This window comes from Aspergillus undulatus (genome assembly GCF_047715775.1).
Source record: "Aspergillus undulatus strain CBS 261.88 unplaced genomic scaffold BDV17scaffold_91, whole genome shotgun sequence".
Lineage (NCBI taxonomy): Eukaryota > Fungi > Ascomycota > Eurotiomycetes > Eurotiales > Aspergillaceae > Aspergillus > Aspergillus undulatus.
The window spans coordinates 59,233-73,931 of NW_027396695.1; the positions used below are offsets into that span (position 1 = coordinate 59,233).

The 14,699-nt window shown below is 53.0% G+C and overlaps 5 protein-coding genes across 5 annotated transcripts; 3 read left to right on the forward strand and 2 right to left on the reverse strand.

Annotated features, from left to right (window-relative positions):
• Positions 1–860: 860 nt before the first annotated feature.
• On the forward strand, positions 861–2,790 carry BDV17DRAFT_301849 (glycosyltransferase family 2 protein; the record flags this gene model as incomplete). The annotated part of the gene is made up of 3 exons (XM_073764327.1): positions 861–1,373; positions 1,420–1,654; positions 1,700–2,790. The coding sequence occupies 3 exons, from the start codon at positions 861–863 to the stop codon at positions 2,695–2,697; spliced, it is 1,746 nt and encodes a 581-aa protein (XP_073610272.1). The 3' UTR covers positions 2,698–2,790.
• A 26-nt stretch (positions 2,791–2,816) lies between these two features.
• On the forward strand, positions 2,817–4,209 carry BDV17DRAFT_243915 (D-isomer specific 2-hydroxyacid dehydrogenase family protein). Its single transcript, XM_073756007.1, has one exon. It carries the CDS (start codon positions 2,971–2,973, stop codon positions 3,967–3,969), a length of 999 nt encoding a protein of 332 aa, XP_073610273.1. The 5' UTR covers positions 2,817–2,970; the 3' UTR covers positions 3,970–4,209.
• A 239-nt stretch (positions 4,210–4,448) lies between these two features.
• Positions 4,449–7,010, reverse strand: BDV17DRAFT_285434 (uncharacterized protein; the record flags this gene model as incomplete). Its single annotated transcript, XM_073760710.1, has 2 exons — positions 4,449–5,369; positions 5,487–7,010. 2 exons carry the CDS (start codon positions 7,008–7,010, stop codon positions 4,449–4,451), a joined length of 2,445 nt encoding a protein of 814 aa, XP_073610274.1.
• Positions 7,011–7,699: 689 nt separating this feature from the next.
• On the reverse strand, positions 7,700–10,222 carry BDV17DRAFT_277194 (dTDP-4-dehydrorhamnose reductase family protein). Its single transcript, XM_073759409.1, has 4 exons — positions 9,324–10,222; positions 9,192–9,211; positions 8,416–9,127; positions 7,700–8,345 (listed from the first exon to the last, which is right to left on the reverse strand). Exons 1-4 carry the CDS (start codon positions 9,503–9,505, stop codon positions 8,315–8,317), a joined length of 945 nt encoding a protein of 314 aa, XP_073610275.1. The 5' UTR covers positions 9,506–10,222; the 3' UTR covers positions 7,700–8,314.
• Positions 10,223–10,381: 159 nt separating this feature from the next.
• BDV17DRAFT_285436 (uncharacterized protein) lies at positions 10,382–14,693 on the forward strand (the record flags this gene model as incomplete). Its single annotated transcript, XM_073760711.1, has 8 exons — positions 10,382–11,977; positions 12,243–12,298; positions 12,456–12,661; positions 12,730–12,797; positions 12,862–13,050; positions 13,141–13,682; positions 13,739–14,368; positions 14,426–14,693. The coding sequence occupies 8 exons, from the start codon at positions 10,382–10,384 to the stop codon at positions 14,691–14,693; spliced, it is 3,555 nt and encodes a 1,184-aa protein (XP_073610276.1).
• Positions 14,694–14,699: the final 6 nt, after the last annotated feature.

Genomic DNA, 14,699 nt, shown 5'->3' on the forward strand with positions numbered 1-14,699 from the left:
CTCGTCATCCGGTCAGCTTAAAGTGCTTACAACCCCACCACAGCCCATGCAAGATCACCTCTCAGAGTGATTTCTACCCAACCTTACCCATCCTTTGACAGGGTGTCGAACGATGTTGCGGCTTTTGAACCACGGGCGTTTTGTGCAAATTCCATTGGATATGTTGACACACCAATCAGGGGCGCCATAGCCGAAACGCGGACGAGATGGACCCTTGATGTACATCATTGCTGATCGTGGTATACATTGACTATACCGTGTCTGCAGAGGAAGTATGCGAACGTCTGCTGGGATTATAGAAGCTCTAGAGTTGAGATACACACTGCGCCAGCCTCAAGACTCTCGCGAACTTGGTGTTACTGCAAACCGAATGATATAGCAGTTACTACATGGCCCAGAACGGCTAATCCAACCTTCTGATCAATCGGTAATTTGGTCTATACATCCTCGGGCATACGGAAAGATAGGGTTCCTGAGCCAGCTTCTGACCTTCATGATCAGCAGAAGTGCTTCTCGCTTGATCGCAAATAATAACGACGGCAATCTTAGCTTGACACCGAGGGAATCGCTGATCATGAGGCCTCGTGGGATAAAGAGTCATAGCGTCTAACTCGCAGAGCTAGAGATTATCATGATCAGAGAGCCAGTCTCCAGCCCCTTGGCGTGCCATGTTGCGGAACCCTGTCTCATGAGTGGTCCCGACGAGCTGGTTTAGTTGTTGCAGCTCTATAGCTTTGCCGTCTCAATGCAAAAATTCGCCGAAGCGTATCAAGCTCAGAAGCATGTGCGTCAACCGTTCAAAAGTAATGTATTTCCCACCGCGCTGAAATGGTCTTGTTCTCCGATGTAAGTCCCTCAAGATGTTTGCCCAGTGGGTGTCCCGTTGCTTACCAGGCCTCAGTATCATTGCCTTGCTTTTTCTTCTCTTGCTGAGCTCCCCCGACGTGGTCTTTGCGCCATGGAGAAGCTCACCGAGGGATAAAGCTCCTGAGTCCCATCCCGTGATGAACCTCGCGCAGAAGATCTTCATCGTGTACACAATACTGGTACACCTGAACACTCTTCTCTTCACCGGCCGCCTGTCATGGGCTTTGGTTCATGTGCTCGACCAAACATCCAAGGTGATGAAGCGGCGAACGGATCAGTATATGAGCGCTTCTGAGCCGAGCAGTCCTGTTGCCGAGGTCTCAACTGCCCTGGACATGAAGGACGCGAAACGTGCCGCTACCCGGCTGTGGGTTGCAGAGGTCGCGGAGACTGTGGGAGAGGTCACGCATGCCATTATACTGCCAAACTATAAGGAAGATGTTGACACTCTGCGATGTACCCTTGACGTCCTCGCTAGCCACCCAAGAGCACGTACACAGTATGAGGTACATCTCTCGGTCTGAGTTGTTGCAAACGGAGCTGATAAATCAGGTATACCTGGCCATGGAACAGAAAGAGACCAGCGCCGCCGATAAGGCCGAGGGCTTGGTATCGTCGTACGGAAAGTCATTTGCTCTTATCCAAGCGACCTTTCACCCTGCCGATGTCCCCTCAGAGATCGCAGGGAAGAGCTCTAATGTTGCTTTCGCCGCGAGACACATCGGACAAGTGCATCAAGCCGAGCTTGAGTCCGGGACTTGCAACGTGGTTATCACTGTGATGGATGGTAAGCTGTCACCTGTTGTTAGCTGAGATTTACTAACACTCCCAGCCGACACAAATCTTTGGCAAGACTACTTCACTGAAATCTGCCGCATGCACTACATGCATCCCACTACTGCAAACCGAACACTCTACTCCTGCCCCATTATCTTCGACCGCAATTCCAACGATAGCCCCGTCTTCGTCCGTTGCGCTGATCTCCTCTGGAGCTTCGCCGGGTTATCGACAATGTACCCGCGCTCCACCGTCTCAATTCCAACATCCGTGTACTCCCTGCCGCTGGCTCTCGCCACAAACGTCGGCGGGTGGGACAGTGACCCAACCTCCATTGGCGAGGACATGCATATGATGCTCAAGTGCTACTTCCGCACAAACGGAAATCTCGTCTCGCGAGTGATTCACGCACCGGCTAGTCAGTGTAATGTCTCCTCCGACCTCCCACGTCCTGGCTTCCGTCGGACACTCGACACTTGTGTTGCGCGGTATCGACAGGCCCTGCGACACATGTGGGGTGCGTTGGACTCAGGCTTTGCCGCCAGGAATACAATTCGCGAGGCGAGATTGAGCTGGCGGAGCTTCCTGTTGAAGCCTCGGCATCTCGCCTTGATGCATCTCCTTTGGGAAGCCCATTTCCTTCCTTGTCATTTCACGATCCTGCTTCTCTTCTCGATCGCGTACGAGCAGATAGCTCCATCCTTGAACCCGTGGATGATATTCACATTCCAGGTTACCGGCCTTGTCCGCTTCTTATCATTTGTTGCCATGAACGTCAACATCTCGCTCTATAACCGGTGGTACAAAGTCTGTCTCCAGACTCGAAGGAACGATGCGGCGCAGATCCCGCATGGCCTCGACGCTGGGGGCTTTTCAGATCGCTCGGCTTGGTACAGCCTCCCCTTCCTGCTTGAGCGCATTGCCTTCCCAATTGCAGGTACGGTCTTTGGAGCTATCCCGACAGTCCATGCGGTTTTTATGCATTTTGCCACGGAGAAGCTGGCTTATCGCGTTAGCAAGAAGCCGGCTTTTGGTGTTGCGAGTGTTGTGTGACCGCGACTGGTTGCTTGTCCATGGGTTGTTTACGAGTGCATGACTGTTTTTCTGAGTATCTGTATAGATTGGCAGTGATGAAGTGACCTGAGAGATAGAACAACGAATAATGTTTAATGAATGACAATAACATGAACTCCCGCAAGCAGCAGTGTGGGGAAAGGGGGGCTTATCAACCCCACCGATTGCAGCTCCATCCCCCAACAACGTCAACAGAGCGTCCTCTTCCTCAGCCACGCTCACAACCTCACAACTCACAACTCACAGCTTACAATGGCCTCTCTTGAGGCCTCCCCAGCAATAACCCACCACCACATAGTCTGCCTCGAAGAAATCCACTGCCCCATACCCTCCTTCTCCTTCCCGCACACCTACACCGGCTACGCCTCAATACCCCCCTCAACCCCCGAAATCACATCCCGCCTGCAAGACGCCACAATTGCAATCACCACAGTCGTCCCCATACCACCCGAAGCCCTCCCCTCATGTCCAAAACTCCAATGCGTCGTCATAATGGCCACAGGCATCGAATGGGTCGATAAAGCCGCATTCAAAGAACGCGGAATTTGCGTAATCAACTGCCCCGGCGCAAACGTGGGCAGTGTAGCTGAGCACGCAGTAGCACTCTACTTCTCCTCGAGACGCAAAATCGTCGAGATGCATAATGCCGTTATGAGCAGTACCGAGTACCCCGAGAAACGGTCTCTCATTCATCGATTTGCGACGGGGCCCCCGCATACCACGATGCAGGAGGTCGTCGCGATTATAGGCTACGGGGCGCTCGGGAAACGTATCGAGACTGTTGCTAGGGCTCTGGGGATGCAGGTTCTCATTGCGGAGCGGAAGGGCGTTATGGGGGTTGATGTTAGGGAGGGGAGAGTGGGCTTTGAAGTTGCCATTCAGCGCGCGACAGTCCTTATGGTTACCGCTGCGAAAACGGCGGGGACGGCGGGACTTCTTGGTGAAGATGAGTTGAAGGCCATGAGAAGGGACGCGCTCGTGATCAATGTTGCACGCGGTGGAATCGTCGATGAAGTAGCCCTGATCAAGGCCTTGAAAGAGGGATGGATAGCAGGCGCAGCGACGGATGTCTTTGAGAATGAGCCGCCCGTTCAGGGGCAGTCGGTGTTACTTGCGGCGGACGTACCAAATTTAACGCTCTCGCCGCATATAGCGTGGTTTTCGGAATCGACGGTGCGCAATCTGCAGGATCTGCTTGTTGAGGGGGTGGAGGGGTTCGTGGAGGGGAATTTGGTGAATGTTGTTTGTTAGGCGAGACGAGACGAGAACGAGACGATTTGAGCGAGCAGGAAAGAAAGAAAACAGGGTGCCGTCTCGAATCGAATCGAATCGAATCCATAACAGATCTGACCACAGGCGCCAAATCTCCTGAAACACTTTTAGAAGCCTACCTACCTTCCTACCTACTTCGATCCCCGTCCCCTATGCAACTTATCGGGAATCAGCATGCGGAAGAAGCCAAACCACATGCACCTGGGCGCCCAATGAATCCGGAAGGCTAAGGCATGCCTGTAGCCAGCTCTCCATGATAGAGTGCAAGGTTATATCATTTTCGCCGTTACGGAACGCGGGACGGATAACGCATGACATGGCACGAACGTTGTGATATTGAATCGGAATCAAAAGACTACGAAAAAAACGAGCCTCCTCTAAACTTAAGAACAAATGAATAAATTCAGGTTATGAAAAAAAGATCATTTCATTACTGAGACGCCACACCACGCCATCGCCTACAACCCGCGCAACAAACTCCCCTCCGCGAACGGACTCTTCGGCGTGACATCAAGCATCGGCTTCGTGGCATTGCGATCCCCCGTCGCAACACCATGTCCAATCGGTGCACCAGAAGCAGGGACCTGATTTCCCGTCCCGGCTCTCGCGAGGAGACTATTCGGGACGAAGCCCGAGGCTTCCTCCTGCGTGGGTTCGAAGTCCGCGCCTGCTCCGGCAGGTGAGGTAGACGATGAAGGGGTCGTCGTGTTGTTATTGTTATGTCGGTACCGACCTATAGCGCTGCGGGCTGTATTTGAGCGGTTGCGGGTGCGGACTTCAGACGTTGGTTCGGGAGGTAGCGGTGGTGTGCCTGTTGTTGTCGTTGTTGCTGTCGCCGCTGGGACTGTTGGGCGGCGCCAGGTCTTTGCAGGTGGTACGTTGATGCCGCCGGCTGACTCTATGCCTGTTGCGGCGTCGATGAGGGGCCCGCCTGTGTCGACTGTCACGCCTCTTCCCTTGCGGGTGTGCTGGGGTGGTTCTTGGTAGACTGGGGTGAGGTCAACGAGGGGCTTGGGTTGTCCTGGAGCTTGTGCTTGCTTGATGGACTGGGATCGCTTGAGTAGGCTGTCTAGCTCGGGTTGTTGAGCTGAGGTTATGCTGTTTGTTCTGCTTCCTGGGCGTGAGGCGCTATGTTGGCGAGGTGCGGCGCTGGAGCCAACGAGGCCTTGATTGAATAGGACTTCGGCCTCGCGCTTCTCACGCTCCTCTCTTTCTTTCATTGCTTTGTGGCGGAGGGTATAAGCCCGGCCAAGCAAGCCGCCAGCAGCAAAAGGTGATTCGTCTGACGAGGTTGTTGGTGTAGTATCGGGGTCTTTTGTGAGCGATTTAGGGAATGATGATGGCGGCGGGTCGTACTCACGGGATCTTCTTCGTGAACACTGTTGCCGCGTTCGCGCCCGTTGGACAAGTGGCTCTTCATTCTCTTCACCGTGGGTTTCGATGGTCTCTAGAAGTGGCTTTAATTGCCGGGTCTGAGGTTCTTCTTGTCGGGCCACCTCAGGCTCATCATTGCCTTCGGCCTGGCCAGCTCCTAGCCTGTTGATCAAATACCAGCTGCGCCACGTCTGGACAGCCCTATACCAGCCATCGGCATTCGATTTGTCGTTCGTCGCGAAGAAGTGAATAAAGTTCTCGGTAGTGAGAAACATGCTCGCTTTTTGCTGACTTTTTATGGCGTAGCAAATCTTCTTCGGAGGTTTCACCTTGTCGGAGAGAAAAGTGGGCGTTGGCGAGTAAATGTCGAAATCAGACAGGTGGCAGACATTGATCTGCTCTTTAGCCATGTCCTTCTTCGACAGGGTAATTTGACCGTCTGAACGAATTGTCAGATAGCGCTTATCCCATTTGCGTGGTTTTTGGGAGTAATATATGTGGAAAGTTGCGTCTAGAGGCGAGTTCGACGGCACATTCCGAGCAGCGAGAAAGTCGAGCGCACCAGCGTTTGGAGCCGGAACAATGATCAACGTGTTCTCTGCGTCGTGCGCCCACGAGTTCATGACGTCTCGAACACATTCATATTGTCGTAAAGGTCGCTCTAAACCTTGAGCAGTAAAAGATTCCATGAGGATGAAGCGAGTAGGGTTAATCTCGGATATACTTCGAGACGCGGACACGAGTATGTCATGGGCTGAAGTCGAAGGGCTGACGCTAAGCTTGAGAGAATGCTTCCCGTACTGAACTGGGACTTGCCGCTCACCGGCGTTGACGGCGGATACGGGTGCATCAATCATCGCTGGCGCATTGGTGTCACCTCCGTCAGACGGGCTCTTCTTAGTCTTGTCTTTTGCGTGCGTAGACTTCATCGCATCCTTAAATGATTTTCGCGTTGGCTCGTTATGTGAATGGCGTCGACTCGCGGCGTCGTCAACTTGGCGTCGACTGTCAGCCGCTCGCTGGACTTCGCGATCTGTAGCAGCCCTGCCCCGGGTGGCTAGTCTTTGGCGGTTGGTAGACGTAGCAGGCGACTCGGTACAACCACCTGTCAAACTGTTCATAGCATCTTGTCTATCCCGCTCGCGCTCCTCATGTTCTGCATCGCTCGATGTATTGCTATTATCTCCAAACAGCCCTTTCCCGCGGGTATCTAGTCGCATCGCATCCATCAGCCTCGCCCGTGGGGTTGTCGCCTCCGGCCGGGGAGTGTCTTTCGAAGGGCGTCGCGTGGGATGATTATCAAGAGTACTCGCCGCGGGTTGTGCTCGAGAAACGTATTGTTCGCTAGGTACCGGAAGAGGTGGAGGCACATCGGCAGAGTTGGGCGTCGGGGGTTTCTGACGGCGGTAGCGCGACATACTCTTCTTGATCGTGGTAGTTGAGCCGCTGTACCAATCTCCAGCATCCTGCGACGCTGTCGCTGATGCGCTTTGGCGCGTAGGCACCGGCGGTACTGATGTGTTCAAGGGAGCCATCCCCTGCGCATTGGTCGAAGCCGCCTTCCTCACGGAGCGGTATCGCGAGAACTTAGTGGGCGTAGGGACCTGCCCTCCAACTCCGCTGTAATCCTGCGTCTCTCTGGCCATTTTGTTTATTTTTGCGTCGCGATGTTGTTCGGAGTTTGCGCGGGGACGTTGGGATCACTATTGAGGGGAAACTCGAGTAAATGGCGGTTCGCGTGACTGTCGCATGCGGCGTCGGTTGTCTGCTTGCGATGCGAAGGGATAGATAGCCGACTCGCGGGCCGAGAGAGAACTAGTGATGCACCCAGAACAAACAATCTTTGAGATCACAAATGCAGATGCAGATGCAGTTCGCCCTGTTGTGACTTGAAGGAACGAGAGGAAGGACAGTCGTATAACTGAGATTGGGGGAGTTGTTTGCCCCTAAAACCTGCAGAGTTGTTTCACAAGCGTTCCGATCACTTCATAGTCAGTGGCCTGATTCCAACCAGAACAAAAGGCAGAAGCGAGTCGCTAGCTCCAAGAAGTAGAATGAGGAAATGATTTCAATCGCAGCCAGGCGACGTATCGGAGAATTAGTAGGGAATCGGATTGCGCCCAGCGAACCTGCAGTGTAGTGCGGACCACCTGCTCAGAACTCAGGGCCAGGCAAGGGGCGGCGCAGCGAAACGAGATCGGAGCCTGAAGTGCTCCTGGACTCCAGTCTCCAATCCTAGTGCTTCTCGTGGAGCCAAAAGTAAAAACAGCAGTTCGAGAGTCTCATACTAATAGAAGTGGTTGGTGACTGGGAATAATGGGAAACAGGTTTGTTCCAAGGATAGAATTCGACGCGCGGGCCTCTGGAGATTGTAGGTGATTGGGCCAGATGCTTTGGACCATCTAGCCTCTGCTAATTTCGCGCTATCAAGCAGGTTACAGGTCAGGTGGCATCGCTATCAAGCCCTTCCTTGCCCGAACATGCGATTAATAACAGAAACCAGGTCTCTGAGCTGTTCCTGCATCTGAACTGGAATTTGCATCTCGCACAGACTATAAGGAGGTTGCTAAGGCCGATCGTCGGGTGATTTGCGCTGCGGTAGAGCCCGACATCTCCCAGCGCTCACTGATCAGATCCGGCTGGGCTGCACTCGACAAAAGCGCATAGACTGCATACTGGCGGTTGATATTGACTGGGATATGCCATTGAACCTGAACCTGATTGATTCGCCATAGCGCTCCGTTCTGACGGGAGTTTCATTTATCTTTGTCCTCTCATACGCAGTCATGGAATGACCTGTTTCGGTTCTATCTTCCAGACCAGTTTCGTCTCTTCTGTGCGCCGAGTCCATCGAAGCGATAAATAATAATTATTACAGATCACTATATTCTTGGCAAATTGCTTTTTACATTTCTCTATCCATCAGATGCATTCCTCATGTCTTGTCGCCTCATTTCTTCTGCGTCTCCAGGTGTTTTCGCCTATCTCGGTGTTAGCCCTTGCCGACAGTTGCAGCGGACACATGTGGTCGATCTCAATATGAGCACTTACCACCAGTCGGCAAATCCGACAGTTTGGACATCAATGCCCAAGTCCTTCAGCGCCTTGGTTGAAAGATGAGTGTCGTACGGTCGTTGAACCGAAGCGTTAGGGTCGTTGCCTTCTTTGTTCCGGATCATCCCATTCAGCGGCACGCCGAGGATCTCCGCGAACTTCTCGCAGATCTCGTACTTTGTCATCCGATCTTCAGACGAGAACTGGAGAATCTTGGGAAGTTTTAAGATCTGGCCGCGCTCCTTGAGATACTTGATCACAATATCTCGCAGCACTCGTGCGACGTCTCCCGTGTTGGTAGGGTACCGCTGAGCCCAATCGTCCATTTTCACGCCTGCATTCTCGTCCTGGGCCTTCCATACGGAGTCAACCAAGGTATTGACCGCACTCTCAGAGTTCTCGTTTGCTGTGCCGTAGAGCACAGGTACACGGACAATGATACCCATTCCGCTCTTCTTGGTAGCTTCAAGCACAACCAACTCGCCATCGCGTTTCAGCTGACCGTATAGGTTGGGTGGCTTCGTCTCCGCATCAGCCTCATAAGGAGCTTCGCCCTCGCCGCCTGGAAAGACGTAATCCGTTGAGATGTATACTAGCAGTATATTTCTCTCTGCTGTCAACTCTGCTAGTATACGAGTAGCGTCAACGTTCACTCGGCGCGCCTGCTCGGGGTTCTTGTCGCACAAGTCGGGGAAGCGGTTCGCAGCACCTAGACAAGATGTCAATTATCGAACCAACAGAGCTCAGGGTAGCTCCAAAAGGACTAAGCGTACAATGGACAACAATCTGGGGTCTAGAACGGCGAGTATTAGCATGAACTGGTCATGATCTCAATGGATTGACAGTTGACACTGACAGCAGCCTGCTCGAGCTGCTTCAAATCCGAAATCCAGTTGGCAACATACTTAGCTTCATCCAACAACCACTTGATATCCTCCTCCTTTTCCAGGTCAGATTTCAGAATCGTAGGCGGGTTGGCGCGCGAGAAGCCTTGGCCGACAGTAAGACAGCCGGAGCGCTTGAATCGGTCGAAGACCTGCCGGCCCAGAAGACCGGTAGCACCTGTTACAAGGACTGTAGTCGCCATTTTGATGGTTCAAATAAAGCCGATGTGAGAGGAGGAATGTGAAGCTCAAGAATGAAGAGCTCGAAGTTGCTGAAAGCTCAGGCTGGCGGGCCGCGGGGCACTTTCATGACGTAACGCCCGGGCCCTTCCAGGTCCGCAATGCTGATTCTTGTTGCTGTTGTTGTCAGTACTGTCAACTTTCTGCTGTTCTACAGAGTGGCGAGAACTAAAATGGCCGATGTTGCAATCAATGTCTGAAAGAATTGCCTGTTGTTTTCAAATGCAGGGTGCTTTGCAGGCTTTCAGACTTCAATACTGAAAACGCATTTATATATCTGCGTCGAGGCAAGTTGCACAGAGAAGAGAGCCTCTTTGAATGAGTGCCAGTATCTCCCCTTGAGATCCTCCAGTTCTCACAATGCATCTGATAGTTCCTGGACGAACTAGGCATCCTCATAGTGAGTAGCTCGCCCCGACAAACCCATGGTGTCGAGGAAGAGAATACGCTGTATTGTCTGATGCGGCTTTTGGCGAGGACATTATGGGTTAAGCTAGGTCACCGCTGCCACTGTAATCTCTTCAAGAGGTGCCAGGCATATTAAGCAAGATACACTTTGTAAGTCTGTAGTTGAAATATGATCAGTAGCCTCTTGAGCTATTGTTTAAGAGGTACATCCGCCATCTGAGCGGATATTTCGCACTGGTGGAACGAACCATTACGACGCTGCTTAGAATTGGAGACCTATTATTCGCTTATTGCTGATAGAGCAGTAAGATACCGTACGGGCCGATACCGGGCGGCATCAAGAGGCTGAATAAGCGAGCCGACGCCGAAACGGTGAATCTTTTGAAGTCCGAAGCGTGTATCGCCATCTTTCAATTGTCATAGATCGCACCATGCCCGGGGCCAGGAACTTCTCAACAGCCCTTCGCCGGGCTCGCGTGCCCAAGCCGCGCCTCATTGGGCGACCCCTGGTCTCTCAGATCGCTGTGCCGGCCACTCGCAGCTTTTCGCAAGCACCTACCCTGCGAGCAACCAAGGAAGTCAAGTACACGAGCGACGCCTACCCTACGCTGAAACGGAACCCGAAATTCGCTGAAATCACCGCCGAGGATGTCAAATACTTCAAGGAGCTCCTGGGCTCCGAGTCAGCCGTGATCGACGGTGTAACGACTGATGCCGCGGACGATATCGAACCCTTCAATGGCGACTGGATGCGCAAGTACCGCGGGCACACGAAGCTCGTTCTCAAGCCACAGACAAAAGAGGAGGTCAGCGAGATCTTGAAATACTGCAACGGGAAGAAACTGGCTGTTGTTCCGCAGGGTGGTAACACGGGCTTGGTGGGAGGTTCAGTACCGGTGTTTGATGAGATTGTGATCAATACGGCGCGGATGAACAAGATTCGCTCCTTCGACGAAGCATCGGGTGTGCTTGTTGTGGATGCTGGTGTTATTTTGGAGACGGCGGACAATTACTTGGCTGAGCGGCACCATCTGTTCCCGCTTGACCTTGGTGCTAAGGGGTCATGTCACATTGGAGGGAACGTAGCTACAAATGCTGGAGGGCTGCGTCTGCTTCGATATGGCAGTCTTCATGGGACCGTTCTCGGCGTTGAGGCTGTTCTGCCCGATGGAACAATCATGGACGGCTTGTCGACACTGCGGAAGAACAACACTGGTTACGACCTGAAGCAGCTGTTCATTGGCTCTGAAGGTACAATTGGTATCATTACTGGTGTTTCAATTCAGTGTCCTCCCCGACCAAAGGCCGTCAACGTTGCCTACTTTGGTCTTGAGAGCTTTGACCAGGTTCGCCAGGCGTTCGGCGAAGCTAAGAAGCAGCTGTCTGAGATTCTCTCTGCCTTTGAGCTCATGGACGGCCGCAGTCAGAAGCTTGTCCACACCAGCACCGGCAACAAGTACCCGCTGGAAGGTGAATACCCTTTCTACTGCTTGGTGGAGACCAGCGGGTCCAACGCCGAGCACGACATGGAGAAGCTTGAGACATTTTTGGAGAGCATCATGGGCGAGGGTATCGTCGCAGACGGTGTTCTTGCTCAAGACGAGACTCAGTTCCAGGCCATCTGGCGCTGGCGTGAAGGGATTACCGAGGCTCTCAGCCACCTCGGCGGTACCTACAAGTACGACGTCTCCATTCCCCTCCCTGAGCTCTACCAGCTGGTAGATGACTGCCGGGAGCGACTGACCAAGATGGGATTTGTCGGTGATGATGACTCGTTCCCCGTTCGTGCTGTGGTCGGATATGGCCACATGGGTGACTCCAACCTGCACCTCAACATCGCTGTCCGTCAGTACAACAAGGAAGTCGAGAAGGCGATCGAACCTTGGGTGTACGAATGGATCCAGAAGCGAAATGGCAGCATCAGCGCCGAGCACGGTCTCGGTGTCGCGAAGAAGGAGTTTATCGGATACAGCCAGAATGACGCTAACCTTAAGCTCATGAAGCAGCTGAAGGGCTTGTATGATCCGGTAAGTCTTCCGAAGCAAATGTGGTGGTCAATGCTAACAGTGCGTAGAATGGGATCCTCAACCCTTACAAGTATATATAAACAGCTACATACCCAAGAATCAGGTCTTGTACAACGTGCAATCATTTCATTGATATTAATCATAAGTAATTGATCTGTAAATAGCAGAAGAATCTATATTCTCTAGCATAGGTAGTGAAGTCTTGGCACGGCTGAAACAATTGGCCTTGCCGTTGCCATGCACGACCGGCGCTGTTGTTCCTCAGGACCACAGCCGATCGGAATCGTTATCCATTGGATGCGATGGACCTGGGGCCCTCAAGTAATCACGATCGTTCCAATCCCATTATTCCAGTTGATTTACTTCCGGCTGCCCTGCTGTGCTCAGCTTCAGCTCCCTCCCAGTCCTTTCTCCAAGGCTGGTTTACTTGACCTGTTCAGCTTCCGCGACAGGCTCTTGCTGGGCAGGATTCAGGTAGCTGTGCGGGTCGCCCCTTGTTTTTGTCTTTCAATTTCTTCCCTGCTGCTCCACCCCGGGTCCTTGGACTCTGGACTTTGAGCTGCCAGCTTCCGCTTCAGCTTCAGCTTCGGATTCGGATTCGAATTAATTCCGGTTCGGCCAAAATGTCGCGAACTATGGCGGACGATATGGCGAGCCAGTATCAGATGATGGAGGAGCTGGGAAGTAAGTCAATGGGCTTCAATGGGTTTAATCAATTGGCTTGTTTGGGTGACTGACTACTAGTCGCATAGGCGGAAGTTTCGGGACAGTGTACAAAGCGATTGACAAGTCCACGGGGGAGATTGTTGCGATCAAGCATGTGAGTTCTGAGCTGCATATACGCCAACGTTTGGCACTCAATTGACCTCTTATCTTCTTTCTAGATCGATCTCGAGTCGAGCGAAGATGACATACAAGAAATACAACAGGAAATCTCCGTCCTGGCGACATGCGCGAGCCCATACGTTACGCAGTACCATGCCAGCTTCCTTCGAGGGCATAAGCTGTGGATTGTGATGGAGTACTTGGGCGGCGGATCGTGCCTTGATTTGGTAATAATCGACTGGCTACTGGTGGGAAGTATTCGGCTAATATGGGTATAGCTCAAACCCGGTGTTTTCAATGAAGCGCACGTTGCGATCGTTTGCCAGCAGCTTCTACAGGGACTCGACTACTTACACTGCGAAGGAAAGATACATCGCGATGTCAAAGCGGCCAACGTCCTCCTTTCTCACACCGGAAAAGTCAAGCTCGGCGACTTCGGAGTCGCGGCACAGCTGACGAACATTAAATCGCAACGCAACACATTCGTCGGAACCCCGTTCTGGATGGCCCCGGAGGTGATTCAACAGGCTGGATACGACTACAAGGCGGATATTTGGTCTTTGGGTATCACGGCTATGGAGATGATCAATGGAGAGCCGCCGCATGCCGCCATTCATCCGATGAAGGTGCTTTTCTTGATTCCGAAAGAATCAGCCCCCCGGTTACAGGGCGACGGCTACAGCAGTGCCTTTCGAGACTTCATCGCGCAGTGCTTGACCAAAGATCCAGAGCGCAGGCCTAGTGCGAAGGAGCTTCTGAGACACAAATTCATCCGCAACGCTGGGAAGACGGAGGCTCTGCAGGAGCTGATTCACCGGAAGCAGGACTGGGATGGTGGTCGTGGTGTGTCACGGAACGTGAAATACTATGCGGAATCTTTGTATGCGGCCCGTATGCAACGGATTTCAACGGTAACTGACCTTGTTGCTCTTATAGGAACACAATCACCCAGCCCAAAGAAGATGATGGCTGGGTCTTCGACACTGTCAAAGCACCGACCATGGTCATCCGAGAGGACTCAGACAACTCTGACAGCGGGTCCATCGTTCACGATCCTCTCTACGATGACCCTGCCGATATGGTGGAAAATCTACGCATCTCTAGCCCGCCAAACCCACCGAGGCACGTAAACGGCACCGCTGTGCGCCGTAGCCCAGCACCCGACCGCAACCCTTCTTTGCGCCGACCGAAGCGACAATCGAGCGGTGTCAAACAGCCATTAGGAGTGGACTTGACATTCGGAAACAGTCCGTCGACTGTCCGCCAATTCCGACGCGTATCCGACAAGGCACAGACCGATGATTCATTCTCCTCTTACCAGATTATCGACGAAAATGCGAGTCCCAAGTCTATCTATTCTGAGACCAACAGCAAAGAGGCTCAACTGGGCCGTCGAGCATACAGCAAGGCGGTAGGTCACGCTTGTCAGGAGGTTTTGGGAACCACCGGAGATCAGGAGAAGCGGGAGGCGATTTCGCGACTTGCCGAGGCCTGGAGCGACTTGGAAATGGTCGACCCCGAAGGCTTATACCACATTCTCCGAGCCACGAACGAAAAGTTGATGAGGTGAGCAGAGTAAACTCCCTTAACTTTCCCTTCTCGTGCTAACGGATCTTGGGTCAGCGATCCGAAGCTGTCAGGTCTCGTCCCACAGGCTCCACCGCCCGAATCCCCACAAAGGCCGCGCCTGGTTCTCGCACAGAACAATCCACACCTGAAAAGCCACAAAAGGCGCCAGTCTGCAGCGCCAGCAGTCGAGCCAGGGCCCCAGCCACAGCTCGCAAATCTCCCCAGCCAGCCGGTGCCGGGCATGGAGCATATCAAGCAACTCTCTGATGTTCTTTATACTAGGTGGTCCGAAGGCCTTCGCAACCGATGGCCTGGAGTATAAGCCAAC

Coding starts and splice junctions, on each gene's coding strand:
- BDV17DRAFT_243915 (XM_073756007.1), top strand. CDS start 2,971: ATGGCCTCTCTTGAGGCCTCCCCAGCAATAACCCACCACCACATAGTC.
- BDV17DRAFT_277194 (XM_073759409.1), bottom strand. CDS start 9,505: ATGGCGACTACAGTCCTTGTAACAGGTGCTACCGGTCTTCTGGGCCGG. Junction 9,128..9,191: donor ACCCCAGATTGTTGTCCATT/GTACGCTTAGTC, acceptor CATCTTGTCTAG/GTGCTGCGAACCGCTTCCCC. Junction 8,346..8,415: donor GTCGGATTTGCCGACTGGTG/GTAAGTGCTCAT, acceptor ACACCGAGATAG/GCGAAAACACCTGGAGACGC.